General features: G+C 40.1%; 1 protein-coding gene across 5 annotated transcripts in view; it reads right to left on the bottom strand.

Moving 5' to 3' along the window:
* LOC131463939 (collagen alpha-1(XV) chain-like) overlaps positions 1 to 21,489 on the bottom strand; it is a 62,435-nt gene that overhangs the window by 11,608 nt on the left and 29,338 nt on the right. For all 5 annotated transcript variants that reach the window (XM_058636229.1, XM_058636312.1, XM_058636142.1 and 2 more), the window contains exons 3-16: positions 16,940 to 17,187; positions 16,699 to 16,869; positions 14,860 to 14,991; positions 7,382 to 7,456; positions 5,526 to 5,606; positions 4,192 to 4,372; positions 3,639 to 3,679; positions 3,043 to 3,207; positions 2,930 to 2,956; positions 2,728 to 2,790; positions 2,542 to 2,622; positions 1,762 to 1,809; positions 1,450 to 1,587; positions 380 to 433 (exon numbers count right to left, since the gene is read on the bottom strand). In XM_058636229.1, the coding sequence (XP_058492212.1) occupies positions 380 to 433; positions 1,450 to 1,587; positions 1,762 to 1,809; positions 2,542 to 2,622; positions 2,728 to 2,790; positions 2,930 to 2,956; positions 3,043 to 3,207; positions 3,639 to 3,679; positions 4,192 to 4,372; positions 5,526 to 5,606; positions 7,382 to 7,456; positions 14,860 to 14,991; positions 16,699 to 16,869; positions 16,940 to 17,187 (1,505 nt within the window). The remainder of the gene's footprint in view (positions 1 to 379; positions 434 to 1,449; positions 1,588 to 1,761; positions 1,810 to 2,541; positions 2,623 to 2,727; positions 2,791 to 2,929; positions 2,957 to 3,042; positions 3,208 to 3,638; positions 3,680 to 4,191; positions 4,373 to 5,525; positions 5,607 to 7,381; positions 7,457 to 14,859; positions 14,992 to 16,698; positions 16,870 to 16,939; positions 17,188 to 21,489) is intronic.

Genomic DNA, 21,489 nt, shown 5'->3' with positions numbered 1-21,489 from the left:
CTGTTTTAGCTGTTTAATAAAACAGAAAAGGCTTTTGTTTGAACATAAAAACACAAGATTTCTTTGCAGCAAGTCAATGCATGTATTCAATATTCCATAAGGACAGTTTTAACAAGTAGGAATGAGAACTGCAGGGTCATATAATGATATCCTGCAAGACAATCATAAATAAAATACATTATTTTTTCATTATTTTTCAAGGAAGTGAAATGTAGGATTTTAACTTTTTTACACTGATGTCTGAAACTATTCAGTCAAGTTTGAGAGAAAGTGCCATATTTTCAAAATAACTAAGAGTCACTTTAATCCTTTTTTTTAACTCATTTTATCCGTCTTTTTTTTCTTTGTTTTTAAGAAAACTACTGATTCATGACTTCACCTTGTCTCCCTTGGCCCCAGCAGGACCTGGATCTCCATCTCTGCCATCGACTCCCTGCAAGAAAACAAAATATTTACAATATTACAGTGCATTTTAGTTGCATGATTTGCGCTTTTACAGTCAGTAAAGTGCAGTGAAAACCCTGTGAGCAGTCGTGCATTTACACAGTTAGTAACAAAAAAAAGCCTGGTGGTTAATTTAAAGACAAAAAGACACATTTCCCCTCAACTGATGCTGCGGCTGAGACCACGTCATGTTCTGAAGCTCTTTCAGTCTCTTTCAGTCACTGCTGCCCCCCCAAAAAAACTGCTGTTTGCTTTTCTCTGTCGACCAGATCAGTGATTCCCAAAAGGTTTAAGTTTCAGTTTGGCAATGAAGCTTTCATTTTACTTATTGTTGATAATTTATGGATCAGTTTATTGTATACTGTAGACAAAGAACAAGGCCTGAGTCAAAGTTTAAAATAATAGTTTCTGCCTGGGAAATGATGTCTATGAAACTAAAGGACAAAAATTTTATTTGGGATTATTGTTCTTTTTTCTTTTACCTTTAAAGATGTGCATCCTTTAATAATATGTTTACGTAAGATAACAGCATGTTTTTGTAACAACACTTTATTTCCTCTCAGTCAAACCAGATAAAGAGTTTGGACAGAAAAGGCATAAGGTTTTGGTGGCTATTTTTTGTAGAGCAATTATCAAAGGATTAGTTATCCTACAAAATACAAGACCTGAAATCCTGGGACTTAGCTGCTCCACAGTGACAGGAAGCAAACAGCAGCAGGAGAGCAGGTGCATGAACATGACTTCTAAATAAAGCTGGGGGAAATACTGTCTTTCCGGCCCCCTTCAGTGTCCTGGGGCCAACTGTTAATACCTGACCAGACCCTGAACCTGAACCTGAACCTGAACCGGAACCAGAACCAGAGCCACTAAACCACTCCTCAACCACCTGGAAACAGAAGCAGTTCTTCTGAAGATCAGAAAAGCCTCGGGATTTCATTTCATGTCAAAGATGAACGTGAAAAGCTGCTGAGAGAAAGCTTTTTGATGAAAGTGAGAGGAGCTTACGGGGAGTCCAGGTTCTCCCATCGGTCCATGCGCCCCGTCTTTGCCGGGAGCCCCAGGTGGTCCGGGAATGATGTCTCCAGAAGACGAGATTCCAGGGAGCCCTGGTTTTCCTGGTTGTCCAGGAGGCCCCGGAGGCCCCTAAAGAAACATGACAATATAACAACAAGATGAATTAATTCATCCAGAAGTGGATGATCCCAACTTCATTGCTACTATTGTAAATAGTATAAAACATACAGGATCACCCTGTATGTTTTATACTATTAACAACAGTGGGTTCTGTGTTTGTATCTGTACAATAATGAGACTCACCCTCATTAACTCTGCGTCAGTGTCAAAGTCATCAAATCCTGAGCCCTCCTAATGAAAACCCACAAACAAGTCACTTAAAACACGTCACGTTTACAGCTTTCAGCTTCTTAAATGTGAATATTTTCTTCATTTTTTTGCTCCATAAAACAAAGAAATCATTAAAAGTGACAACAACAAGACATCATTTCCAGGTTTGACAAACACTGATCAACATTTTTAAATGTTTTCTGACATTTTATGGAACAAAACGATGACCCGATTAATCAATTATGGAAAATAATCAAAGAAGTCATAATCCAGGCAGATTTTTATAATTTTGACATGATGATTATGTCAATTTCTTTGTGATTATTATCATTTATATGCGTCTTATGCATGAATAAGGCAGTGTAAACAACAAATCTGTAGTAAATTTCTTTTTTTTTTATACTGAACTACACCCAGTTTATCAGTGAATTTATTCACTTTGGCACAAATGAAAACACCAAGTGGCAGATGTGAGAGATAAAGACACTTTACGCTGCAGTTTGTAAACTCTTTCATTACAAACTAGATGTAACCAAGGTGAAATGTCTCAGGGATAAATGGACTTCAGCTCCAGCATTAACCTCTGCTAAGCTAAGACAAAACGTCATTCTGCGAACAAGCAGACAACAAAACAGCAGCTACAGCCTAAGTATTAATAGTGATTATTATTCTCTTTAACAACCAGAATTATGTTGTTTTTTTTAAACATAATTTCTGATAATAAGATTTCAAAAGTTATTAACCATAACCTACCATGAAAATCGCAGACTTGCCAAGTCCACCTGGAAGTCCAGGAGGTCCTGGAGGACCGGGTAATCCAAAACCTGGATCACCCTGAGGAAGACATGATAAGAGATGTATGTATGAACCAGTTAATATTATTCTTCTTATTATTATTACTGTATATTCTGACATAAGAGAGCGTTAGGGTTATTTTACCTTTTCTCCCTTAAGTCCTGGCTCGCCCTGGAGCCCTGGGAATCCTGGAACTCCAGGTTTGCCCTGTGGAAAAGTAAAAAACAAAATCCAGGCAATAAAGTGGAGATAAAGCCATGCTATGTAGCACACACACACATATATTATTTTATCCCACATTCCTAAATGACAGGAGAATCTGCAGGACTGGAAAAAAAACACTAACCTGTAAACCAGGTTTACCGTCGTTTCCCTAAAAGGAGAAAAAGGATCAGTATTTTTTTTTATTTTCGAAATATAAAAAACAGACAAAGATTATTAAATGTGTTAAAAACTCACGGGCTGTCCGTCTCTGCCTGGTGCTCCAGCTGGACCTGCAGGTCCCTGTGGCCCTTGTGGCCCCCTTGGTCCTGGCTCCCCGTCTGCAGAGGCCGGTCCTGGTGGGCCGGGGGGCCCCGGTGGTCCAGCTGGACCGGGATCTCCTGGCTCCCCGTACTGCCTCACCTGCATCGAGAGGTTAGAACCATTGACTGATTATTTTTTATTATAATTTATCATAATAATATCAAGTGTTTAAATCATGTTAACATTACTGAAGTTGATGCAACAATGTAATAGTGGCTTAAATAAATCAGTTTGAAGCTTTTTCCATGATTAAAACAAGATTTCTGATTGTTTTCAGCTTCTTAAATGTAAACATTTTCTCTGTTTCTTTGCTCTATAAAACAAAAAAACATTAATAAGTGAATCATTTTGGTTTGTGGACAAAAATAAGAACAATCAAGGTTTTTTTCGTTTGACATTTTTTGGACCAAACGATGACACGATAAATCGAGAAAATAATCGACAGATGAATCTCTAGTATAGATTATCTAACAATAACAAAAACTTATTTTGTTAAAAAAAAGGAGAGCAAACAAATGAAAAATACTCACATTGTCCAAAACTGATGACTGAGTCGGTGCCAGAGGGTGAGCTGTGACACAGAGACACAATTAATCATTTTATTTTTGTTGAATATAAAGGGTTAGAGGTAGACACACAAAAAAGGAATAAATAAAAATAAACAGATAGAAAGATAAAAGTATACAAGAATATAAAACTACAAATTACAAACTAGGTAAATAATTTGTATTAAAATAAGACAAAAGCAAGAATATAAAATATATATATAAAAAAAAAAGGCACAAGATGATTTCCATTCATTTTGGTTGGTGGGTATGCCAGAAAAAAGGTCCGAAAGATACACACAGATGTATATATAGAAGCAGGTGAAGGAGGAGGAGTTTGCGGCAACACTAACTCATCACCGCCATCTGCTGGATGATTTTATTAAGGCATCAGAAACAGAGCATACAAATAATTGGGTGTTAAAGTGCTTCACAAATAAAGTAACAACAAGAAAAAAATTACAAAAAAGGACGAGGACGAATGTTAATTAAGGTGAAAAACTAATATATATGTAAGGAAATAAAAGAGTAGAATTACATGACGCAGAGGTGGTGGTGTGTGCTGTCATCGTCGTCGTCTCCTCTCCTTCACCCGACAACTCCTGAATATCTCTGTCGTCCTCATCATCGTTGACGTTGCTGCTGCTGCTGCTGACTGACATCTCGGTGGGTGGAGATTGGACCGGCACGCTGTAGATGGAGTCCAGCTCTGGGAGGGGCTACGTGACGACAATAACAACAGGAAATGGAAGAAGTTGTAATTTTTGAAAGGTTGTACTTGTAATTTATGCTAAACCTTTAGACTAAACGTCTTGCGCCTTTGCAGATCCACTGTGAGCAGTAAGCTCTAATGCACGTGTGTAAAATTGCACTTAATTTTCTTCTTCAAAAATAAAAATCCGGTTGTTTATTAGATTAGAAAGAGAAAAAGGTAGTAGGTTTTAGTTTTCATAGGTTAGTATGCTATTATTTCACTGGTGCGGCCCACTTGAGATCAAATGGTTAGGGTTGGGTTAAACCTGTGAATCAAACCTCTTTTATTGGGTTTTTTCCTCAGATTGAACTCCCTGAGACTCCTGGCTCACAAACAATGTGATGTGTCTCATGGTAACATTGTTATGTATATAATTTATAATTATCTATGTTGCTTCGTTAACATGTGTCTTTAGTCTGTTGGCTATTTGATTTTTTACCTTTCACACTAACTGCATCCAACCTCAGCGGTATTAGTACGACTTTCTTGTAGACTTCTTGCACCTGGCAAATAAAAACTAAACTAAGCATTTAAAAAAAATAAAACCTTGCAAACCCCGCTCTAAAAACAAACTTATTTTAAAAACAAAAAGTCAAAACTAAATAAAAACTAAAACTAATGAAAAATCCCAAACTAAACAAAGTCGGATTACTACAGCAGTGCGACTGGACCAAACCAGGTAGTGTTGGGAAGCAGAATCGTATGATGTATGTAAACAATGAGGAAAAACATTCTCTGTCGTCTGTGGAGGCCACCGTAGTTTCCTGACGCACTTGGGAGCGTCCCGAGTTTGTTACAACTACAGCCATTAGAGTTCTCTAATGGCTCTGTTTTTTTTTTTTATTCTACAAAACTAGTCTCCTGCCAAGACTTTGGGGGCACAGATTGGTCTTTTTTCATTTCATTTCAAAAGGCAAAAATGACAAAGCATCTAGTGCTTCTGCTGAAACACACTTTAAAATTAAAGTTATTTATAATAACTAAACTCATCCTTTTCACAGAGTTGGCACGTGTGTCACCGTGTTCCAGTCTCGCAGAAAAAGATTAAGAGTTGTTTTCTTTGGTCCGAGTTCAGATAAGTGTGGCGTGTGTGTAAGTTTGTGTTAAGTGTGTGTTACCATCTCCTCCACGACTTTCTTCACTTCCTCTCCTTCTTCCATGTCCTCAAACGTGTCGTCACCGCTCCCATATCCAGAGGCCTGGAGAGAGAGAAAAAATATGTTAGAAAGACACGAAGAAAATGATTTAAATGGTCGTAGACGGGGTTTGGGGACGTGGGAGGAGACAATGTAATCAGGGGAAAAGTCCAAGAGGCTTAAAGATGACTTTACTATACAGTGTTTGGTTCCCACAGTTTCTAATCTAGAATTTAATAAATTTATTTTTAACTTTACTGAATGAAACCTGATGCAAATCATGCTCTTCTTCGGATTATCAGAGAAAATAAAATGGAGACAAAAACAACCAAGTGGCCTTAAATCCAACATATACAGTACATCTAATGTAAATGAGTGAAAAACAGTAGATTTGTTTGCTTTTAAAGTCAAACCCTCAATAAAGTGAGTAATAGAGTATGGATTAAGAAACTGAATAAAAACTTTTACCCTTGTAAAAACTGACAAAGAATAAGTTAAACTTTTGTCATTTGACGAAGAAACTACACTTAAAACAGAAAAATGGCTGAAAAAAACTGACTTCTGTTGGTAAAAAAACCTTGATAAATTCACTTAAACCAGCGAAACATATGAAGAAAACTGTGTATTTATATATTAAGTTATTAAACCGGTTGTATGAAAATCCTCAACACATCGTCTCAATCAATCCGTCTGAACGGACTATCAAAAATAATAATTTTCTAGTTATGTGTTTTCACAAAGTCTACAGAAACATTCTAGGGTCAGTGCTTTCCAAAATGCAGGCTGATGACCCCTGGTGGACGGTGGATGTACTGCATAGGCACCATAAGAGGTCATTTAAAATAAAACATTAAAACTTTATTTAATAAATTAATTATAAAGTGACTATGTTTATATTAAAGTTGCTTTTTCAAGTGGTTATGTTCATGTGGATGGATAAAAAAGTTTTTCATTTAATTAACTTTTAACTTTTAAATGTAAACACTACCTAGTTCTTCAGTGTTTGCCATGGTATCTATTACTAGTCAAGTATAAGATATGATGTCATTTATTTGTGTATGATTTTCCATGCTGCTACTTTATTACCTTTTTATTTTGTAACCGTAAGATAAAAGCTCTATTTCCGTGTTTCACTCTAAAAATGCAAAAGATGACAAAGATTACATGTGTTTTTAATTAAAATACTGCAGCTTTTGCACCTGATCTTATCGTCTTTGTTGGTATTTGATTATTTTGGCCTCAGAAATTGAACTAGACCACAGCCATTCTCATGTTTAGAGAATGTCTGCTTGGAGATTAAGTCTGGCTTGTGCTCAACATTCCAAATGTGTTGGATGGGGGGGACAGACGAGGTCTGGTCTTTGCTTGTGGACAACATTATTTTATACTTTATAGACTTTAGACTTTCATGTCATGCTTTTATCAAAACAGAGAAGAAACTTCCTGGAGCAAAAAAAAAGGTGTGAACCAGGTTTGCCCATTTTTCACCACACTGAACTACCCCTTATGCACCACTAGAGGGAGCAATAATTCCAGGGTCTGAAAGTGACTGCAGAGGGAGAGTGTGTGTTTTCTGAAAATACCAATTAGAGCTTGACTTCGTTCAGATTTTTTATGTTTTGGCTATGTGTGTGTACACTTCCGTCCCATACATGAGAACTAATGTGTATTTAAACCTGTCTTTTGAGGACACTTGACCTTGTGAGGATATTGTGATGCTTTTTAAATTTGTTAAGATCTTGTTTTAAGGTTTAAGGCCAGAATTGTGTGAGTTTTAATGGTTATGATTGTCCTAAATGAGAATGCTGTGCAAGAAACGTGTGTGTATTCACACTCACATAAGGATCGTCCTCCTCACACTGGTCATCTGGGGCCGTGGGATCTGACTTCAGCACCAGCTGCTGGATGGAGCCCTGGAGAGACAGAGACAGAGAGAGGGAGGGAGAGGAGTGGAAGAAGACAAGAGTCTGTGTTATGTTGCGTGGAAATTTGCTTTACTCTGTCTCATTGAATTTTATTGGGGCTTAGAACACATTTCCCACACACACACCAGCACAACACAACACCGCCTCTGGCTTTATCGGCACCGTCGTTAACCCCCCCGTTATGACACCAAACACAAACAATTACACACAATAACGCGAGCAGCCCACGGTGAAACAGGTGTCACAGGCTTTTTTTTGCAGACTGCGACCTAAATCTTACCACCTGTAAATGATCTAGAGATACTGTTTCTTGTCCGATACGGATTCTCTTTTACTTTAGAGCCACAACAGACTCTCTTTACTGTTCACAGACAAATCACCACCTTAAATAAAAGAAATGAAGAAGCCTGTTGGAAGGGAGGTCTTCAAGGTTTGTTCCGATTAATGTCCTTTTAATCAGCTGCTTGTTTGGTTAAAACCAGCATTTGTATTGTAAATATATATAATTCCTTCTAACCCACTGCACCTTATGTACATATTTAGTCAAATTCCTTGGCAATAAATACAAATACTGAATATTCTAATACTTCTGGTTAAGCATGATAATCGATATTTAATGCATTGACCACCTGCCAATAACGAGCCATATCAAAAATAACAGTGCTCCTGTAACTGTTGAACAAATATTCTGCTCCCATAAAGATGAAATAAACATTTTACAAAGACTGAAATTATATGCATGTACGTGAATTTATGACCATCATGATAATCAAGCCACCTGGATTTATTTTGATTTCATGGCTGTAGAATACCGTAATGATACATATATTATGAGCTCTATTAAAGCTCTATTTCCCTGCTTTCAAGTAGTTTTTGAATATTTCTAGATTTGACAAAACAGTTCAGGAGTTACTTGGAGCTGTTTTGTTGTCAATACTCACATAAAATAAAACTAGAGCATGTGCATTTGGGGAATGCCGAGTATCGCCAACTAACCCTTACCCTGTTTTCCTGTTCTTTATTAAGCTTTCTTTGGCCTTGAACCTATACAGAATGATTAACTATCATTAATATCTGGCAGTTATTCAAGGGAATTACAGTGCTGAGAAGCTGGTTACCATAGGGGTTAGGGGTTACCGTAATGATACATATAAGGGTGCAAGACTCCATTTGCTCTGTTCTGCGATAGTTTTTGAATGTTTTAGTTGTAGTTGTTTGACTTAAGGCCAGAAGGGAAAAAAACACCTGCTTTCAATGGAATGAACTGCTGCACCCTCCGAGGCTGGATGTCGGGGATGGAGTGAGTGGAAACAACAAAAAGAGCGAGATGGGTGGATGGATGGATGGGAGTGAAGGGGGGTGGCGGCTAAATCAGAGACATGTGTTTGTTGCATTACATTACATTACATTACATGTCATTTAGCAGACGCTTTTATCCAAAGCGACTTACAATAAGTGCATTTAAACATTTGTGTACAAATAAGAGCTAGAAGTAAGTAAGAGCTTCAAGTAAATCCATCTATGAAGTGCTAGTCATAAGTGCGATTTTTTTTTTTTTTTTTTTTTTTTTTTTTTCCCGTCGTCGTTATCGTCTTAGTCGAGGTAGAGTCGGAAGAAATGTGTTTTTAGTCGGCGGCGGAAGATGTGGAGGCTTTCCGCTGTCCGGATGTCAATGGGGAGCTCGTTCCACCATTTGGGAGCGAGGACAGTGAACAGTCTCGAGTTCTGTAAGTGCCTCTGCGATCCTCTCAGTGAGGGGGCAGCGAGCCGGTTTGCCGATGCAGAGCGAAGTGGGCGGGCTGGGGTGTAGGTTTTGATCATGTCCTGGATGTAGGCTGGACCGGATCCGTTTGTAGCATGGAACGCAAGCACTAGAGTCTTGAAGCGGATGCGAGCAGCTACAGGAAGCCAGTGAAGGGAGCGGAGGAGAGGTGTAGTGTGGGAGAATTTTGGTAAGTTGAAGACCAGTCGAGCTGCTGCATTCTGGATGAGTTGCAGGGGTCGTATGGCACACGCAGGGAGACCAGCCAGGAGTGAGTTGCAGTAATCCAAGCGTGAGATGACAAGAGCCTGGACCAGAACCTGTGCCGCCTTCTGGGTTAGAAGAGGCCGTATCCTTCTGATGTTGTGCAACATGTATCTGCAAGATCGAGCTGTTGCAGCAATGTTGGCAGTGAGGGAGAGATGGTCATCAAGTGTCAAGTGTTGCACCAAACAAACGAAAGAACGAGCTTTTAAAACAACTTCAGTTTGTGAAATTCTCCCCCCGCCACGGAAACATGGACGGGTGATTTTGGACGGTCAGTTTATGAGACTGTTTCATAATCTCTAATGTGTTAAAGCTGGTTGGCTTCATATTTCCTACTCATACCACCTTAAAAATACCTATCTTTACTTGTCTAGAGGTTTGGAGAGCCAGTGGTCAGGGGATGTACCACACTCACTACCTACGCTGAAGACTCTTGTTGGCATTGACATTTAAGGCAGAACAGAGTTGCTGTGTCTGTGCTTCATCTGTGGGAATGCAGTGCTGTGTGTGTGTGTTTAGGTTTCATCATGAATTAGAGATGGGTTGTGTATATGTTACACTCTGGGTATTGTCCACAGACGCGCTGGTATTTGAGCCAGAGTAAAGGCCAAGCACTCGCATGTTTACTGCTCTAGGTCTGCTGTTGACGATGGCGTCAGCCATGTTGTGGAAAGTGTTGTTGCCACAGCAACAGCTGGTGTAGTGGCATCCTTGGGTAGACGCCACGGGTCAAATGATGTGTGACCGTGTCAGGAGGTCAAGAGACACTTAACATTGTTGCAATTGTGAAAAGCAACGCTGAGACACTGGATATTATAAGAAACATAATTCACAAAAACAAATATTTACATAGATTTTCTACTCAAACTGGGGCTAATGAGATAACGTTATAAATCAAGTGAAAATAAGGTTATTTTTTCCATAGATTTCTCTTCAATATATTATTATTATTATTTCCTGCCTGGTTGTCTTCAAGAGGTTCAAAGGAGTGTCCTAACTGAAGAGAACATTTTTTATTTATCTTTCAAGAACATAGTCGCAATATTAATAAAGTCATAATATTACGGGAATAAAGTCTTGAAAGATTAAGATTTTATTCTCAAAATATTCCGACTTTATTCTCATAATATTCCGACTTATTCTCATAATATTCCGACTTTATTCTCATAAATTTACGACTTTATTTATTTTTCAATAGATTACGACATTATTATCTAAATATTACGACTTTCTCCTAAAAACACAACTTTATTCTCGAAAGATTACAACTTTATAAATAGATAATCAAATCCAATTCTTCATATTTTTATTGTAACTCGTCTTTTTAAATTTCATTTCTGACAATAGCATCAATAACTACTTAAAGTGATGACTTTTTTCTCTAGAAATAAAAAATTAGAGCATTAAATTTAAATGATTTCTTTCGAACTTTACACTTTATAGGATATGTACCACCTTGTGACAAAAAACTGCAGCAAATCCTTTTTAATGAGGTTCTTATAACAAAGAGAGAGGCACAGGGAAGTTTATTAAGACTATACTTGGCTTTCAAAGTGCATTTTTTAAAACATAATGAGACAGAAAAACACATTCAGCTGAGGGAGAAGCAGAGGAGCCATAAAATGAAAACTGCACACTCATTCTCCCAGAGTCTCTCACACACACAGACAGAGACACGTAGAGACGGTGCCAGACGCAGCAGCGCTTTACTGTGACGCGTGAACGCAAAGGCATGAGTGAAGTTAGTGTCAGAGAGGCAGGAGATATTATTGTAGCATATTTTGTTTGCATATGTGTACGACTGCAGGGAGCTACCGCCGCTGGCTGCTGCACGGTGGCTGGTCCTCCTCTCCCCGGGGCGGAGGCGGAGGATCTGTGACGGAGCTGCCAGTTCAAACACTGAACAGCTGGAAACCAAACACTTACCACTGGTCCTCTCTGTCTGAGAGAAGCCAGAGGCAAAAAGCAATGGATAGTTGGGGTTGTTTTGGAGGAGAGAAGAAAAAATATCTGGCAGATGTCACTTCAGCTCATTGATGGCCCTACGCTGCTGCCTCAACTGGGTTTTTGTTTGCTTGTTTTTCTTTTGCCGTTTGCCCTTTTTGATACTAGCGATGCCTGCTGTGCCGCCATTCATGACAATTTTTCAGGCGTTGGACATTTGACAGTAAACATACATACAAGAAACAAAAGAGCAATATCCCCAGAAATAAACCACAGACAGTGATGTACTGAAAGCCTCTACAGCATCTTCAGTGTCTTTTGTTTTTCTAAACGGAGAGCAGTTGTTGTGTTGTCACATAACATAAAACTAGAGCATATGCATTTGGGGAATGCAGAGTATCTCCAACTGTTTTTTTTCCTGTTCTTTAACCCTTTTTTGGGGGGTTTTAACCTACTGTATGTAGAACAATTGAAAAGTAATCCATTCGTCCTCAATGGCAGACAAAAATGGCTCATTTGTTTGTTTCTCTCTTTAGGGCTCGCCACAGCGGATGATCCGCAACCTGCCCATTTCTTCAGGCTCTGGACCAGCACTAGAAGTACACTGGATGTAGCCCGCCAGGCTGGGGTCAGTTTGAGTGTCCAATTAACAATGACCAATGTAAAAATAGCAGTAGAAAAGTCCTGAATGAGGTGAAATCTTAGATGCAATAATTCCAATCCAATCCAATCTTGCTGCACACAGACATGACAAGTAAAAATGTCAAAAAACAATAAAAGCTAAGGAAGTGAGTCGGCCTGCCTGATGAGCAAAGGCCGACTCATTCCACCGTTTCGGAGAAGCTTCTTTCTCCAAAACTTCTCCAGAAATTCTGCTTTGTGTAAAGGACGACTAACAGCGACTGATCTGCCAAACTGAGAGAGCACGAGGGAGTGTGAGGCTGAAGGCAGATACTGTGGGGTGGAGACCATGAAGACATTTAAAAACAAATAAAAGACATTTTAAAAATCATATCCGGAAGCCAGTGAAGTGAAGTGCCGCTAAAACTGGAGTAATGTTCTTTTGTACCACTTAAAAGCCGAGCGCTGGGTGTTTTGAACCAACTGTAGTCGAGCGAGTGACGTCTATAATATAATAATATATAATAATGAAGGATATAGTGACAATAACAGTAGAAAGAGGAACTAGAACATGCATTTCTTAAGGAAAATGCAGTCAGGAAAGTGTTCTTCCAACTCCTACTTTCCCCTGTTCTTAGTTATCCTTTTTGGATAACTTAATCCTAAGAGTTTTTGCTGATATTTGACTGCTAACTCCTCACACAGCTCAGTTCAAAGGCAGTGACAAGTGTCCTTCCAAGTTAAATGTGACAAAAAGCATAAACAATAAGAAAAGAAAACAATGAGTAACATTTGTATGTGTGAATTGTTGAAATCTGCTGAAAAATAAAATTGAATTCCAGCACTTCTGTGGCTCGCAGTAAACTCATGCTTTGTACATGAACATCATGGCTGGTATTAAACCACAGTAGGTTGTAGAAACTATTTTTTTTGGCTTCCCTTCCCCCCTGAGACCAAAACTCTTATAAAAAACACACACTCATGTTCTCTCTGCACAGATCAGTGGATTTCTTTAAAAACTCTCCTCAGATTTCTCCCAATAAAACATTACTGTTACTTGGCAACGGTGAGTTCTTTCCACTGCCCTGACCAAAAAAACATCTTGAAGTTTTTCCATCACATGAACTAAAATACAAATTAGGAGGAAAAGAAGAAGAGGAGGATTCCTAACATACAGATATGACCCGTAAGTGATAAAACAGAAAATCACAGATGATTGGGATTGATTTGTTGTCTTTGAGAGGCATCAGATTATGTTCACACCTAATCCAGTCTGATTCTTCACCACTTCACTCCCTCGGTAAAACCACACTGCAATGTCGTGGAAGGGTAATCGAACCGCCGCCCTTACATCCTTGCCATTCTTTGTTTACTTATTTATTTGAACTCACGTTTAATTGAGGATCTGGAAGTGACTCTGACACTTGGCACTCGGCGTAAGTCGCTCAAGATGAGATGATGCGGGCTTCGTGCCAAAAATATGTAAATCACAGACGGGGCTCGTCATTTACGAGGCCTCGCAGGATGAGACGGTGCTCGTCAAAAAAAAAACACGTGCCGCCGTTCATTCCTCTGCTGTCTGCTGTGACGGTCGTTAAAAATGCTGCCAACAAAGACTATTGTGTTCATGTCTCAAATGTAAAGACAGGTTTCCTTCCGCAGGTAAGAAGCAGAGTCAGGACTCATGTCAGCTTACAGATGAGACAAATGAATTGTACTACTGTAGCTGTAAAATAGACTTTATAAAATGTTCTTATTGTCACATAAATACGTCGCTAAGGATTATCTTTTTTATTTTTAAAACCACAGGGTCCTTGAGTGATGGCTCCCCCTTGTGGAAATTCAAAATGAATCACTGTAACATAACATTAGCTCATTAGCTTCCTGTTTAGGACTGCATCCTAATAAATGCATTCTGTATATGGGGACAGCTTTTCAATTTAAGAGGCAGTGATTTCACAGCAGGAAATCTGAGTTGAGTTCTGTGTTTCTTTGTTTTCTTCGAGTGCTGAGTCGTACGTGTGTGGGATTATATCGAGTCCTCTAGGGATGAGGGGAAAAACATTGCGGATGTGGACGATTCTGAACGTAAAAAGGCGGAACTCCGAAGCATGGAGCCGAGATACAGCGATGCTATTTCCCTGACACGGCGATCCTGCAACTCGACAGCAAAACCAAAGCAGAAGTCACGGCCTCAGTGGCGAAAGGGGGTAGAAATTGATGTTTGGACGTCTGTTGCCAATGAACTCTACGTCACTATTACTGCTCGAAACAAGAGCAATGAATGAGAACCACACAGGTACTAATTTTGCACGATTCAGTTTACATTTTTGTCTTAAACGTGTGAATTCTGATTCAAGTTGTTACTTCTTGACAATGCAGTTGTAACTTTACCGTTTACCCATTTCATTTAGTCTCTTTAAACTTTCTCCTTACAAATGTACTAAAAATAGCGGTGGGTCGATAGTCATATCGTGGCCCCTGAATCGTAATGAAATCGCGAGGCTACCTAAAGTCCCACCTCTAGTGTCCTCATGTAATTTCAAGCAAATTTCCATGATTAGCGTCTTCTTTGTCATTTCCTTGTGGCCTAAAATAAGAGCGAGACACCAACTGACACCAGTCGGCACATGGAGAACATTTACAGACCAGGGTCGGGTCATTAGGGAGGATTGACATAAATTTCATAAAAGGGGCAGACGATGAAACCACCGCACACATGCGGGGACAGAAAGTATGACCCCGGTCCAAATACAGATCCTGTTTCAGGATAAAATGTGAAGTCATGTCAACTCACCACAAACCGCGTCAGGCCCGTGCCCCCGGCGTTTCCCACGAAGATGCCCGAGCTGGCCTCAAAGGTCAGAGGTCGTGGGCTCCTGGTGAAGGCCACGCGGTGATATTCCTCACAGTCCATGTAGAGACGAACCTGAAGGAGACATGACACACGTGTTGCTCCAAGCTCCAAACTCCAAACATGTTTTCTTGACATAAAACTGAATTATTAAATATTTTCACGAAGCCCTCAGCTTAGCTTTAATTTCAACTTTCTCTCATTTCAAATAAACATCTGTAAAGGGTTAACTATAACAAGTGAAGACTCTATCGTGTGACTCTGATAACAGCTGGTGATGGTAAAAGAAGAAAAAAAAGACACTGAAAGCTGATGAGAGTGTAAAAAGTACTGAAGGGGAACATTTCATTTTCTTGACAAAATAAAAACTTGCTGCATCAGAAATTTGTCACAGTGCACGTCTGCTGATGTTTGGATTTTTTCTTCCACGCTTTCAAACAAACATAAAAACCATAAAAGTTCCCAAGAGTGGATTTAACTTAATGACATGGATCGTTTCTGCAGCTAAAGGCTGTCACTGCTGATTCCCCTCGTGCCGGAGAAATTTCCACTGTTCACCAAAAAAAAACACACATCATTGAGTGAAATCGCTTGCTTCGCTGACTCATGTCATTCTGTTGTTGCGACAAATACAACCACTGAGGTTTACTTTGTGTCAATCCCATATATATACAGTTTATTTTTCACAACCAGCTCCTACTGTAAAAAAATGTTTCTTTTTTACATGAAATCTAAATCTTATACTTTATTAATCCCCTTAGGGAAATTATTTCTCTGCATTTGACCCATCCTAGAATTAGGAGCAGCCACACGGAGTAGTGCCCTGGGAGCAATGGGGGTTGGGTACCTTGCTCAGGGGTACCCCAGCCCGGGGACTTGAACCGGCGACCCTCCAGTTACAAGCCAAGTTCCCTTTCCACTTGGCCACGGGCTGCCCAATGTACGTGAATGATTGTGAGACATTTTTTAAAATCACTTATTTTCATTTAAAATTCTCTCCCTGCTTGACGACTATGGATGTTTTTGATATTTTCAATCTGATCTCCTCTGACGTGAAGTCCATATGATTTCAGCTCTGCCTCATTCATCTCACATCTAAATGTCAAGAAACTAAAAGAGTCGTTCTTATCGTATCACTTTACTCTTGATGTTTCATATCCATCCGAAGCGTCTTCTGACGGAAACAAAGTGTGTCCCAGATATATCCGAAGGAAGATACAAATTACACGTGAAGAACATGATGAACATGAAGAACTTGAAGATGAAGATCTTACAGTTCAGCTCATTTTGGTCATTATTTCAGTTGCATGTTCTTCATGTTCTTTATGTTTATCATAAACTTATGTCCATTTCTGAAACTGAAAACTTTTATAATAACGATTGTTATTAAACCACACAAAAATCCTTAATGTTTGCCAACTCAAAATCAACAAATCATCTAATATTAATTTTACCTGTGTTGCAATACATTCTTTTTTATTCTACTTGTGTATATACTATAAGCCAATCTTGCTGTTTTTTAACTTTTCTTTTTCTTATTTTCACTTCTTTTACCATTTAAAGACTTTAATCTTGTGCATTTTGTTATAGATTTTAATCTTCCACTTTGTATTGATTTCTTGCAGTTGTGTCTCTGTTGTTTTATTTTAATGTGCTTTTGTAGAGCACCTTGAATTTGCCCTTGTGTATTAATAAAGTGCTTTATAAAGTAAAACCCTGTCTTGTCTTTTGCCATCTTTGAACTACCTCACCTGAGAGGAAGAAGGAACGCTGAACACTCACCTCTGACCCCTGTACGGTCAGTGTAAACCTCGCCCATCTTCCCGTCAGGTCTCCCATCTTAAAAGAAGCAGCTTCTCGTGTCCCACTTGTCGTTCCTGGGTCAGTGTAGTACAGCACAACCCTCTGGGATCCATCCTCCACTTCTGACAGAGCGACACCCAAGTGTACGATCTGAAAACCAAAGTCACGTGTTGAAAAAAACCCAACAACAAACAAATCCAATCCAATCCCTGTGACTTACTTTCTGATAAGCGTCTGTGATGGCGAACAGCACGCCACCGTGTCGCGTCGTAGGTTTGGCTATGACCACGATGGCGAACTCGTCGTAGAACGGGTCGGGGATGAAGGACTTGGTGAGGCGGCCCACGTTGGCGTCTGGTCCGAAGCTGTAGGCGGGGTAACCCGCGAAACCCGCGACGAAGGAGACGGATGGAGGGAGGGGGACGCCGATCAGCTCCGTGAGGTCCAAGTTTCCCTGAGAGTCACGTTCTGCAAAGAGGAACAAGCAAAACATAGCGATGAGAAACATGAGTGTATCACAGTTCAGTTCAAGGGGAGAAGTTTGTTATTCCAGAAGAGATTTGGACAATAAACAATCAAATTCATGTCAAAATGGGCAAAACTTGAGCCCGTCTCAGGTGATCCGACACTTATAAAGCACATGCATTTCTCTGTGCTCATCAGGTGTAGCTGGGGTTCATTTCATAGAGACTCCGTCCCAAAAACAAATGCACCAAAAGTTTACCATTTAATAACCTGGGGATGAGACTCCCTTCATACTACAGAGTTAATGCACCAGGAAAAATTAAGCTATAAAAGAACACGCTAAAGTGGCTCTTTTGAAATCTGATGTTTGAAGTGAAGCAAAAACAAGATTAGATTTGATGAAAGGCGACATATGAAATAAATAAATAAAAAAAGAACAAGGCCATGTGCCATGTCTCAGGGCTGTGTGTAAAGTTTATCAACAATTATTATGATTTTCATATCAGATTTGTGCCATTCCCCATGTGGTTTTAGGTCAAACACTTTAAGTCTCAGGGATTCCCAAAGATTGGGTCTGGACCCACAGATGAGTCTCGGGAGATTTTCTTTTGGGTCCAGAAACAAATGTGCAAACATTTTCATGTTTTTAAATATTGAATCAAATCTCTTGGAAATGATTCCTTTACTAAATTAAAAATATTATGTGTTATAAATATTGCTGCAAATGAGTCACTGAGGCACTGGTTTGTGATAGTTTGCCATCTTAAAAAAAAGTGGGTCCACATAAAGAAAATTGGGGAAACTCTGGTCTATCTAATATGAAGTCGTGCAACATGAGTGAGAACAGTCATATGAGAATCCATGCGACTTTTTCTCAATATGCACACACGGAGTACTGGTCTTTATCGACCTGTACCAGCAGCTTCATGTGTTAGTGTTCAAACTATTGTATATTCTGCTTCAATAATGTGTGGGCGGCACATTTATGATGTTGTCGGTTGTTTGTTGACATGAAAGCATGAAACAGTTATCAATGTACACAAAAGTCAGGAGCAAGACACACATGATAGAATAATGTGAAGACATAGAATAATGTGAAAGAATAATCTGAACATAGCCACAATTTCTCAAATGAACCCGGCCGAATCTGCCAGTAATCTGGTTTAATCTAGCAAGGACACCGTTTTTAGCCAACGACAGAATCTCCCAAAATAAGGGAACCAATAACAAACAGGTAATTTGTCCATTTTAAGATGAGTCATCCGGGCAAAGGTCATTAGACACCTGACTACTAGGGATGGGAATCGAGAACCGGTTCGTCTTCAGAACCGGTGCGCGGTCGATCAATTCCTCGGGAACCGTTAGTATGCGTGCTTAATGATTTCCGCTTATCAGTTCCGCTCGTGGCAAATGCGACACTGGTTCAGAACGCAGTAAACATGGTGTCGAGGCAGAATCGCTCTAACGTGGGGTTATATTTCTTGCGAAAAGACAACAAGACGGTCACTTGCAACAATTGTGAAGTTTACATTTCGTCCAAAATGCAGAAACATTTGGCCACACAGCATGCAATTCATTTGCGGGACTGTCATGGAAGTGGGACGCAACGACTACACCCCTTCCAGACATGTTCTCGATCTCAAACGAGATTGAGCTGCAGTTGGGCTACAAATTCCCTCTACACCTCTTCTCCACATCACATTAAGACAGATGTACTGATCTGTTTCACCCTTCTTTGTAGTTTGACAACACATCAGTCACACCTCATGAAGTTTCGTCGAGAGGATGGGAGAGAAAGGACTTCCATGTGTCCGACACCTCCTCCCCGGGTCAGGGTACTCAGTCTGCACACTTCATCATAACTGTATAAATGGCTGAATGCACATTTGCATGCTCTCTCTTCCATCAGTCACAACACACAGACACACACATGCACCATTATTCCCATCACCACAACATCCATTTTCTTCTCTTCCCTCAGACGAACACACACACACACACACACACTTTCACAGAGTCCCCGTTCAACACCTGGTTCTCCTTAGCGGGAAGACCCCAAGAACAATCATGTGTTGTTTTAGTGAGTACGAGCAGAGGGTATAGACGATGGGCATCTGGAAGGCATTAGAGTGGACTAATACACAAGTGCTATGCAGTGGCAGTTCCTGTAAATTAGGCCGCGGCGTGTGTGTGCGTGCGGGAGAAACAAAGCCAGACTGAGCTGAAGAGAGCCAACATTAAGACTTCCACAAGTGAACTGTGTTTGCATATACAGTATTTGCCCTATATACACAGATGTGGCTACTACTGAGGCTCTCCACAAGTATGGATGTGCACTGAAATTGCCGCGTAACCACAACTCTAGCAAGAATGGCCTGAAGGATTTGGGTTAAAATATCCAATTTCTAAATTTTGTGACACATTTTCAACTGCGATTTCATTTGTGATATGATAACGTTGAAGCTGCAGTGCTCAGACAGGATAAATGCATCCCTGTTTTGCTGCTGTATACACACAAACGGTCCCTCGGTGTGATCTGATAGCTTTGCTTGACAGAGCCTGTTTTCAGGGGACAAAGTTTGATGCAAAAAAAACAACCTAAAACAAGCTTACATATTTGACAAATAAAACTCGATTTCAGAGAAATCAGCACTGAGTTAGAGGTGAAAATATCCCAATGGATCAAATTCTGGACTTCAAACTTTGGTAATTGTGTCGTTGGCTGCATCAAAAACAGACTTTTGCTCTTTCTACTCTACTCTTTTCTTTTTACTAGCTGTCAGTGGCCAAAGAGGATCTGCCAACACTTAAGCACGTCACTGCTCACCATCTCTGTCCAAAAAGTGACATCACCACTGCAGATGTTCCTCTTTTGGGTCAGGGGCCCAACAGCTGTTGGACTGCTCGTACGCAGAAATTAGAAAAGTTATGTACTCTCGCACTCGTGTTCTCACTGTGCGATGATTCCCCATATTTGGAACCAATCAACTGATTGCGTTTGAGGGAAGTTGGCTTTGTTAATGGGTGACAGAAAATATCTGCAATAATACTGCAAAATAATGAAAGAAGGGCAGTTAAATAAAAAAAAAAAAATACAAATATGCCTCTGTTGTGAGTAATTCTGGTCAGGGTGTGACTTCTCAGAGAAATCGGCCTTGGCTGAAGCGGAGCACCACCTGCACTAAAAACAGTGGAGACGAGAAGAGGAGGAGGAAGACTCGGGAGATACAGTACATGTCCTCCAGATAATGATCACATGAATGAAGAGCAAGAGGCTGCCAGGTAACCAAGTATCTGTGTCACTGAGGAATTACTGGCTTGAGTCAAAGGTAAACTCCCTGTTCTTGGGGAAGAAGTGTGAGACCAGGAACTTTTTAATTTTGTCGAAGATGCTGGTACGAGCCTCCTACACTGCAGAGAAGTCAGATCTCTTCACCAGTTATTAGATTGAGTTAGCTCATGTTACATTGTGTTGGCCTGTAAAATATGTGGGATTTGGTTAAGGCACCAAACGGGCTGTTGCTGAAACAAAAACACCAAAGTCCAGTTAAGAATTCTCGATATTTTAGAACTTTCTTACTGAATGTACGAATAGAATGCAGGTTTATAGCGACGTTTTTTGCAGACAAAGCCACCGACTCTCATCAACTATCGTTTGAAGCCCCTCATAACATAGCAATATAAAAGACAAAGTATGTGGAATGAGAACAAACCATTCTCCTTATTACAAACCAGCGCAGGATGGTACGGTATGGTACGGTATGGAATGGTAAAGCCCACAGTCAGGCGTGCTTCCACTGAGAATAGTAACTGATGGCCACGTCAGCGGGATAAGTAGCGCGGTATCGAACGCGACACAACTGGTCAACGAGCTTTATAAGAGAATAGACTGCGGGAGTTGAACACCTGACGAAATCAGCTGACTTTCGTGGGTCTAGCTCCACCCGTACCATTACTCTGGTACCCCAAGGGAAGAGTACCGAAAAATGGCACACTGTGGCCAGTTATCTTGGTAATAATCCGAATGGAAAAGCAAAAAAACATGTACTGTACCGAACCGTTCGGTGGAAACACGCCATAAGTTGAATTAGAGGAAAGTGCAGCCAAGATGACATGTCAGTAAACATGAAAACAGGTACAGTAAACAGGTTGATTGAACTGCAGGTGTATGCGGTTGTGCGCTGGTCTGTGTCTGTTTACAGGGCATCGAGTGTTTACGTGCCTGCTTCCTTTCACAAACGAGCAACAGACAATGCAATCGCTGTTGTCTCCGCAGGGCTGTTTCTGGGCTTTTAAAAAGTGTTT

This window comes from Solea solea, chromosome 1 (genome assembly GCF_958295425.1).
Source record: "Solea solea chromosome 1, fSolSol10.1, whole genome shotgun sequence".
Taxonomy (NCBI): Eukaryota; Metazoa; Chordata; class Actinopteri; order Pleuronectiformes; family Soleidae; genus Solea; species Solea solea.
This window is presented reverse-complemented; position numbering and strand designations above follow the sequence as displayed.